The sequence below is a fragment of the Oncorhynchus tshawytscha genome, unplaced genomic scaffold (assembly GCF_018296145.1).
Source record: "Oncorhynchus tshawytscha isolate Ot180627B unplaced genomic scaffold, Otsh_v2.0 Un_contig_16312_pilon_pilon, whole genome shotgun sequence".
In the NCBI taxonomy this organism is placed as follows: Eukaryota; Metazoa; Chordata; class Actinopteri; order Salmoniformes; family Salmonidae; genus Oncorhynchus; species Oncorhynchus tshawytscha.
The window spans coordinates 47,976-58,296 of NW_024608884.1; the positions used below are offsets into that span (position 1 = coordinate 47,976).

The following is a 10,321-nucleotide window of genomic DNA, read 5'->3' on the forward strand; positions in this document are numbered from 1 at the left end:
TGAGGAGGACAGAGAACACCCATCAGTCACCCTGACAGTGGCATCCCTCCCCATGGTGCCATTGAAGTCCATGTCTGCACACCACCACAGCAAGTAAATAAATAACAAGCCAAGTAAATAGACAGATACACAAATACTGTGGGTGAATAAATAAATAAAGTCGCCCTCCTGCCTGTCAAAGTGTTGTCAAGATAATACAGCAACCCCAGAAATATCCTCTGCCTTTACCAGGTGAGAAGTGAGTGATTCTGCCCAGCCTAAATCCCCTGCAAGTTTGTGTAATGTATCTCCTGAAAAAATTATCCTTGTGCTCCTCTAAATCCTACATTAGAGAGAGAGAGAAAAATGCTGTTTATATATGCAAGGCGAAACCTTTGAAGCATCATCCACAATTGAATCAGTTGACATTTAAAGCGGAGATATTCTTTCTTTAAGCCAGAAGCATGGTGGCATGGTGGCCTGGGGAAAATAAAGAGTGTTTAGTTGGTCATTATAGACAGATATCCTCTCTATCCATCACACCCACATGCAAATCTATTGGAAAAAAACATCTGCTTGATCATTTGTATTCAAAGGCCTGAGTCCCCCATAATAGATATCAGCGTGTTAGGCGATAAATACAGCAACACATTTTCAAGGCCGGCCCCTAGGGAATGATAATCATCATCTTGTATTTTATAGCTCACTTTCATTCCAGCATCTCCATCTACCATATTTCCCTTTCCATCAACCACCCCGCTACACATATTATACATCATATTAGACAATATGCTACATTTATATTCGACCACACATATTTTTTTAGGGCCAGCATGTCTCTAAACGGATTTGAACAGCATCAGTCCAGCTGTTTTGTTATCAGATCACAACAGCTGAACTCGGCTGGTTTTAATACCATAGTAGCTTAAAAAAAAAAATGACAATGAATTATGAATGGACATAAAGAGCAGAAGGGACCTTACACTTTAAACCTACATTCATCTTTAGAAAGGCAGGCAAAGCCTCTGGTGTGAAACCGATGCATTATTTCCCCTTCACACAGTGTTTATAACACACACATTACACACAGTAGGATGCAATGATCCCCACATTATCCTTCACTTACACTATCGATTAGCAGTTTACACATTAGTCATACAAGACAGTAGGCTATAGAGTGCCTCCTGGTAAAGGAAAATAATAACCCTCTGGATGCTAGACCCTGGTAGAAACAGAATTACTGCAGCTCTATCCCTGGAAACATCGATAACTCTTAGACATGTATGTGATATTTTACAAAGGAGGCTGATGGAATCGGGGATGTTGAGGCCCCTGCCGTGCTTTTTAGCGTGTTCTAACAGGCCAGTAATGGAGTGGCCTAGCTACCTACTGCTGTACGGCCTGCGTGATGCATTGGTGAGGGTACAGTAACACAGAAAGTCCACAAAGAACAACGGAATGGCACCTCTGGCTTCTAGCAGAGCCACACACAGCTGTGTGTGTGATATGTGGAGTCATGAAAAGCAGAGCCATATTCTCCCTTCACTTTTCTGCGCCGAGTAGTTTGTCTTGTCAAGGGCTGAGTCGTCCAATGGCAGCTTTCCATTTCCGAGCGCTTGTCGGCAAAGACCCTTTAACCAAGCTTTAATTAAGAGCTGGCTTACATTTTTTTTTTTTTTAAACACTCAAGTTTGCAAAAAAAGGCTGCCTCAGATGAATTATTCCCCACCAAAAAGCAAATGTGTCAGAGTCAACAGAGTCAGATTATCAAATGAGGATCTGGGTGAGACTATGTTTTCATATCCATCGGCAGTCCATGAAAATGATACTTAATACCACTGAGATATACAAAGACCTTGATCCTTCATTAGAAGATCACTGTCATTTTTAAGGGTAGACCCAAGAGAAGTTCGCAGATCTGAGATAAATTCCTTTCCACCATCGACAAAATCTATGGGAAAATGCTTTTCAAAGTAACATTCAATGTAAAATATAAATTCACAGTGATACATGGATAAAAGAAAGGTTTGATTGTAATATTTTATACTGGCGGTAAATACCTGGGCCAAAGTATTCTTTGTATTCTGTGCTACACAGTTTCTTGTGAAACCACCACCATATAGTAGATGTTCAGTCAATGGCAACGAATGTCCTTTTACAGAAAGGAGAAAACAAATTCAAAAAGACCCAATAGACAATGTGATGAAATAGTCCCATTACTTTCATGACCACAAACGGCATGTTACTAAAATTAACATCATGTGATAGGTGATAACCATTGCAGTCATCCCTGGCCCATAGCTAAATGTGACTGACCGGCTGAAATCGGTCTTATGTAGCATTTTTTTTTACATTGGATAAAATTAGAGACTCGGAGCTACAAAATGGTTTAATAGTATATTATACACTGCATTTAACACATGCAAAATGTCCCAGTTAAAATCCCACAGCCACAGAGCAACCACTTAAATCCTAGCTCCATACAAGACAAGGCTGGGTTTTCCTCATTTTAGTCCTCCTCTCACTCCTGTCAAAATGTCATAACATTTCATTAAACACTAAACAAAACAAGACTGCTGTTACTGAAAGCAAACAAACACAGTGTTAGATACAAACTAGGACCGATGTCATTTCTGGCCACGATCTATTCCTGGCAACCTCCCATTATCAACATAAAATGGTCTGTAATGATTGCATCCAGAGAAAACTGACAAATGCAAATAGATTGCAAGACCCATATAGTAACTGACAGAGACCTTTTGGGGTGCACTAATGACATCTCCGACATAATTAGTTGCTTACCTTTGCTATGCAAAAAGGCCCTCAAAAAGATTTTCAGGTCAACTGCACCTTCGCAATTTGGCTGTCTTGTTTACAAGCAAGCTTTCCATGATTTCAGCATCGTCTTTTGTTTTTCGCAAGCAACTGGGCTAAGGTAATTTAATAATTCTTTGAGACTGGCATAGAAACGAAGATGCTTAAATACACGTTCCACAAAAGCAGACGATAAAACAGTGAATGAATGGGAAGCCTTCAACACAATTAAAGCATAAAACTCAATTCACTACCAATACATCTAGACAAAAGAGAAGCAGATTGGCAATTAGAAATTAATACAAATTGAATAACTAAAATATAGTTGTTGCATTCACCCCCTTTGTTTAGGCAAGCCTAAATTAGTTCAGGAATACATTTTGACATAACAAATCACATAATAAATAATAGGGATTGACATAATTTGTTCATGACTACTCCTTCCTCTGTCCCCCATAAATACAACATACAGTATGTAAGGTCCCTCAGTCAAGTATTGAATTCCAAGCGCAGATTAAACTACAAAAACCAGGGAATTTTTCAAAAGCGTCATAAAGAAGGGCAGTGATTGGTAGATGGGTAACAATAACAAATCAGACATGAAATATCTCTTTAAGCATGGTCAAGTTAATAATTATGCTGTGGATGATGTATTAAACCACCCAGATACAACAAAGATACAGTCTTCCTTCTGAACTGAGCTGCAGCACAAGAAGGAAACTGCTAAGGAATGTCACCATGAGGCCATTGGTGACCGGGGCAGACTAGTCGCTAAGCCCATCCGGCATTTTGTGCAAATGCCAGATGGGCTTGTCCATTGTTAGCCCAGTGGACCTGTCTAACTTGGGTTTTTGTACAAAATAATAATTATCTGGATAATAATGGGGCCTGAAGGACTAAAATGGGCTGTTGTTGGGTCATTGAGGAAAATAATGGATCGGTGTGTTAGGTATGCCAGGGACGATTTCTGATCCCAGTCCGCCCCTGATTGGGGATTTTAAAACAGCTACAGAGTTCAATGGCAACATTGTAGTTATTTCACAATCATGACACAAATTACATAGTGAAAAGAAGAATACAATATACAGAACGCATCATGTATGCAACAAGGCATTAAAGTTATACTGCAAGAAAGCATGGCAAAGGAATACACTTTTTGGCCTAAATGCAAAGCCTTATGTTTAGGCCAAATCCAACACAACACATTACTGAATAACTGCCTCCCTTTTTACAAGCATGGTGGTGGCTGCATCATGTTATGGGTGCGCTTGCCATCGGCAAAGACTGGTGAATAATTCAGGATAAAAAGAGAAACGGCATGGAACTAAGTACAGGCAAAATCCTAGAGGAAAACCTGCTTCAGTCTGCTTTACACCAGACACTGGGAGAGGAATTCACCTTTCATAGGGACAACAACCTACAACACAAGACCAAATCTACACTGGAGTTGATTACCAAGAAGACAGTGAATGTTCCTGAGTGGCCAAGTTATAGTTTTGACTTAAACCTGCTTGACAATTTTTGGCAAAACTTGAAAATTGCTGTCTAGCCATGACCCCAAACACATTGACAGAGCTTGAGGAATTTTGAAAATAATAATGGGAAAATATTGTACAATCCAGGTGTGCAATGCTCTTAGAGACCAACCCAAGAAGCCTCACAGCCATAATCGGCGGTGAAGGTGTTTGTGACCTGTATTGACTCAGGGGGGTGAATATTTATCTAATCAAGGTATATTAGTGTTTCTTTTTTCACAATTTCTAAAGAAATCTTAGATTTTTTCCCCCCATTTTGACATTAAAGAGTATTTTGTGTAGATCATTTACAAAAAAATGACAATTAAATCTATTTTATTCCCACTTTGTGACAAGAAATCCAAGAGGGGTGAATACTTATAATACCCACTGTATTGGGGAAGTACTATGAAACTGTACCTAGGGAAGAGGATTTATAGTTTAATTATTTTGATACAACATAGATTATCGGATGGAGTCAAAAAAATCTAAACAAGTGTTACAAAACATCAGATTAAAGTTTGGCATTTTTGAACAGTGATCAAATCTCTTGACTTGGTCAAACATGAAGGCCAGATTGAACATGAAATCTCTGTCAGTGAAAGGAAAAAAACAAGTTTGCAAAATGTAAAATTTTATTTTCAAAAATTTAAGCAACAGATTACACAGTTAACTTTCAGCAAATGCAATCCTAATTTAAACTGTACTCACATTCGGGACTTCAAAATGAAAGACTCACATACTTACACACAATCTATCTATAATATACAAAAAATAATACCGAATAAATATTAAAATGGCCACAAGAGAAAACGTAAGTTATTGAAAACAATCAGTAGAGAGCAAATGTAGGGAAAGTATAAACATGACGGTGTGCCTGAAATGTTTTTTTCCTTTAACACTTTTTACAAATTGTGCAAGATTTCATACTAAGGCTCTGGTCTTGAAGTGACAGTTGTCTGAAGATTCACACACACGTGTCCGCACACACACACACACACACACACGCTCCCTGTGCTCTGAGCACTCTGTGGGGTGTACATAGCAAACCTTTGCAGAATATAAAATGGGCTGCTCTGCTGAGTGTACGACCTGTGATGCTTATGAGAGTGGACCAGCTTTTTTAAATGAACATGCACTTGACATTGATGTGAAAAGAATAAAGTACTTTTCAGGAGTGGATAAGAAAACCCAACAACTGAAAAACAGAACAATATCAGAACCATTAAGGCAAGAACACCTGGAGTGGCTTCAGCAATACTGTAACAATATTTCAGTGTTTAGGTAACATGGATGTGACACATTTAAATATATCTTCACTGTCTTTTTTTAAAGTTTGTTTGTTCTCAAAAAGCAACGTTTTTATCCAAACACCATGTAATCAGTTTTTTTTTTTTTTTGTCAAATGTGAGCAGATTCAGAAAAATAACTACTCCAGACAATAGGGACTTATGGATCAATACAACTACAAGAAATCATTTCTAGATTTAAGTTGCAACTTCAAAACCACACATCATTATTCCCTTCATTAAGCCCCCCACCCCTGCCCCCCTCACCCCCTAAAATAAAAAAAGATATCACTTACATTTAAAACCAATTTAATCCTCTTGTGAAGGTGTATTCCAACAGTTAGTCACCGAACATTGTTTTGCTTTACATACAACGAATGGGGTGTCATTTGCAAATTAAAGCATTCATTGTTTAGTTAGAGGGAAAAACAAGTTGTCCTTGCACCTTGCAATGCAACCATTGATCAAAAAAAGCATCTTTACATCTTCTTTTTAGTGCAACTTTTAAATGTAAAACAATTCCAGTGACTCCTTAGAGGAAATGGTTTCTTAGTTTTTTGTTTTTTTTCACCGGAATCTTTTACCTCACTGAATTATCGTCAAAATATCCAAAGCAAGGGGTCAGTCCTTTGTTTTTGTAGTTTCACCATTTTTTTGTTCTTCTCTGCTTCTAAATTACTTTCCACAGCAGTTGTTTACTAGAACATAAACATAGGAAGGGTTCTCAGCTACCTGCTTATTCATTCTCTTCAACCTCCATGTATGATGTTCAATCACAGAACCAAGGGAGTGATTGACAGTTCAACTTCTGCCTCAGAAGAGAGGGAAGGAGGAGGAGGAGAAACAGGAGGATGAAGAGAAAGAGAGCTGTACAATGGGACAAAACCCAAATTGATGTCAATCAGTGGAGGAGTGGAAGGAAAAAAACAACCCAAGCCTTCATATAACGCAGTAGGGTTCCCTAGGTAACCTGGACTTTCTGCAGTAAAGGAGAGTGGTGCTGAAGCAGCGCCGGAGCTCCCTGTTGGAGAAGATGCAGATAAAGGGGTTGACTCCCGCCTGGGCGAAGCTCATCCACACCGCCGCTGTCAAGTACCCCCCTGGTACCGCGGGGCCCCTGGCAAACACCCTCCAATAGCAGGCCACTAGGTAGGGGCCCCAGAGCGTGAGAAAGAAGAAGGTCATGATGAAGAACATCCTACTTATCCTCTTTTCAGTCTTAAACTCGTCCAGCACCAGCAGGCGTCGCCGGCCCACTGCATTGCTGTTCTGCCTGATCCCCAGCAGGGTGGGCGGGGTGGGGCCCCTGCCGAACCCCGCCAGCCAGTTAGCCGCTGCTTGGCCGCTGGCCCCGGGGCCATGGAAGGTCCAGTTTTGGCTGACGGCAGGCACAAACTGGACTGGTTTCATCTTCCGGCGGTCATGAACGAAGAAGATTAGCTTGAGGTAGACAAGCTGGGTGGCCAGAAGGATCAGGGCGAGGAGCAGCATGAAGCCCAGGGAGTCGTTGGCTCTGAACGAGCGGTGCTGGAACGTACACTGGTCCTCCTCCCTTATGAAGGAGTACGTCCCCACGTCCAGCACCGGGGGAAAGGCCATGGCCACCGACAACGTCCACACCATGCAGATGACTGCCAGACACGTCCAGAAGGTGAGCCTCTTGGTGTAGAAGCGGTGGTGGGCTATGGCCAGGTAGCGTGTCACACTCACACAGAAGAGCATGAACGCTGTGTGAAAGCAGGACAGCACCCCCAGGAAGGCTATCACTTTGCAGGTAAGCGTGCCGTACGTCCAGGTGGAACCATTCTTGACGGAGGTGAAAACAAAGGGGAAGCAGATGGCGGAGCGCAGAATGTCCGAGGCGCACAGGTCCAGCAGGAAGTAGTACGGTGCGCGGTGCAGGCTCTTGTCTTTGACCAGTAGGATGGAGATCAGGAGGTTGCCAACGACGCCGACTCCAATGATAAAACCCAGGGATGTCAGTTTAAGAAACGTGGCGAGAGGAGAGACATTCTGCAAGATGTTGTGGTCCCCTGCATGGCTATAGTTCGCCATAGATGGAGGAGGGATCATAAAGATGTAGTAGCTTCAGCCAAGTATCATTATCTAGAGGCGGCAGGGGGAGGCGATAGATCCATTTGTTGTGCTTTGAAGCAGATTCCCGGCTTGTAAGCAGCCTCTCTTCTACGGCATCCTTTGTTCTTTTGTCTCATCACACCTAAAAATACCTGAAAAATACCAGTCACGGATCAGGATTCACTCATACTGTTTTTACATTGCATTGCACCCTCTAGCCTGTATCTGGGTGTATGATAAACTACAATTTCCCCTAGCCGTTGTCATTTATTTTCCATTTTCAGTTGAATTGCTCATTGCATTAATAATGGTATGCAATCAGTACAGAGCAGTGCCCTAGCTAGAATAGTTAGTCCACAGATGAGCTTAATAAGACACAAGCATTAATCCTGGTTACAATAATAGACTTTCTTTTATGGGCCACCCTTTTAGAAATGACAGAAGATGATAGAAAATACAAGAAATATTATGATAAGACAACGTTTTAAGTCACTATTAAAGGGGAAATGCATATCATCTTATGTCTGGTAGGAAAGAGGGTAAACAAAAGGGTTCCATTCGATGTTTGGTCGTTTTATTATGTCGTAAAACGTGTTTAACATTATGCAGCAAGAAAGCTGTTGATCACACCCAAAGACCCTGCAGAATTGATCTGACCAGGGGATGCTTACAATAAACTCTGCCTGAGCCTTCATGATTTGTTGAAAATTAACGGATGTTGCATACAGAATAAAAAGCATCCATGTTTTTGTCTGATTAACAGTTGACTGGAATTACACGGCCGACGTTATAATAAACTATTCACCTGATTAAGGCGGTTTATTGACCTGGGCTTTTATCTATTTCCCAGCTCAGCTTTGATTTTAGGCGATAGACTATCGAATCTCACGAGCATATTAACAAAGAACACCGTCTAGTCGAAATTATATTTGATACTATATTATATTTGAATGGTTTATTGATGCTTATAACAATGAGGTGATAAATCCAATTCTGCATTTCGATGCAAATGAATCACGAATTAAATAAACAATTCAATACTAGGCAGCTATGCAAAAACATGGCATATTCGGTTATTACATTTTTTATATATATATATCAAACAAAGGCTATTCGTGACGGTTATTTTCCGAATTCTGTCATTATTATTAGAGATGCACTTTTAAGCATTATCTATGCTTCGGGTGAGCGTTATACGAGCGGTTCCCATGCATTTTGGTTATAATTCATTCGATTACAATATATATTTCTCACCGTTCACTGTTGGATTGAACATTACAGTGTGGCGAATCCGCACGTCCATTAGGCAGAAGAATTTCCAAGAACCCGCTATGAATTGAAGGGAATCCAAAACCACAGAAAATAAGCGAATAAAAATCGAAATAACTGCTACGATGTAAATTAAAAGCATACCTGTTGATATCCCTTTTGGTTTCCCTGGAGCGTATTTACATTGTAGAAGCCACTTTGCTGTAAAAAGCTTGGTTTGTTGCCTGCCTGCCCTTTTACCACAGTGAATATACAGTAAACGGAACAGACGGAGCATGCGCACGGATCCTATTTGTGATCCAAGACGTGTCTTGTCTCTTGTTGCAGCACTATAGTCTCTCGTGGCAACATCTGCTCAGTGGGTGCAGCATCACAAGTCCTCTCGTTACCTTCGTCAGTCATTATAGCCTACAGTCGGAGAGAGTGCGACCGGATCACTCATTCTGAGATTCATTGCAATAGATTCCCATTTCTGCATAATATGCGTTTAGGTTATAGTCGTCCTATATAGTTTATCAATTCTACTAATCCTATAGGCGGCTGCCACGTTCCTGTGCACTAGGCCTACACCCAACTCTAATTTAGAAGCAAGGATTAACAATCAAATCCAGTACATGTAAAATGTGGTTTTTAGATAATGCTATATTACATTGCTACATGTATCAAGTCATAAATTAATATGTAACAGTAACTGAGGGGTTCAACTAGGTGATGGTTCACCTAAGGCTAGACTGACTTCTCATATGTATAATTAACAAGCACTTCATACAGTATGTGTGTTGGTGTGCATGCAAATAGCATCTCCGTTGTAATTGTTGTGCTTTTCATTTCAAGGCTATGTCAGTAGAATACAGTGATGTCATACCCAACACCCACAGGCCACAGGCTTATTGTGAAAGAATATTGACTGGCAACATCCATGCGACCGCTGAAATATAGTAAATCTTTCATTGTTTATGGATTGTTGGTTTTTTATGAACAGTGTTGTGTAGGCTTTTCTATAGTCTAGTTCAGGGGTCACCAACTGGTCATGGAGAGCTGCAGTGTGTCGAGGATTTTGTTCCAGCTCAGCTCCAACACATCTGCTTCAAATGACTGTGGTCTAATTATTTTAATTGGCAGCGGTGTTTGTGCTGCACTGAAACAAAAGCCTGCACACACTGCATCTCTCTTTTACCACCTGAGCTATATCTTATGCTGGGGGGGTCATGGAGAAGGTTGTTTAGTATGGAGAAACTCAATACTAGACCAGTGTTCAATCTTTACACTGTCAATTGTTTTACAGCATAGAAGCTAAGGACATTACATTGATGGTTTAAATATTAGAAGGCCACAAATTCCCTTTTGTGAGCAATATAGAAAAGGACACTGGTCATTTAC

General features: G+C 40.6%; 1 protein-coding gene across 2 annotated transcripts; it reads right to left on the reverse strand.

The window, feature by feature from the left end:
• Positions 1–5,859: 5,859 nt before the first annotated feature.
• Positions 5,860–9,389, reverse strand: LOC112214376 (probable G protein-coupled receptor 85). Of its 2 annotated transcripts, none has more exons than XM_024373058.2 (2): positions 9,086–9,389; positions 5,860–7,824 (listed from the first exon to the last, which is right to left on the reverse strand). In XM_024373058.2, exon 2 carries the CDS (start codon positions 7,667–7,669, stop codon positions 6,536–6,538), a length of 1,134 nt encoding a protein of 377 aa, XP_024228826.1. In that variant the 5' UTR covers positions 7,670–7,824; positions 9,086–9,389; the 3' UTR covers positions 5,860–6,535. The 2 variants fall into 2 exon arrangements, with proteins under 2 accessions (XP_024228826.1, XP_024228827.1); XM_024373059.2 differs by having other exon boundaries at positions 8,927–9,389.
• Between the last annotated feature and the right edge of the window lie 932 nt (positions 9,390–10,321).

Excerpts from the sequence above, each read along its gene's own strand:
- LOC112214376 (XM_024373058.2), bottom strand. The coding sequence starts at position 7,669 with ATGATCCCTCCTCCATCTATGGCGAACTATAGCCATGCAGGGGACCAC.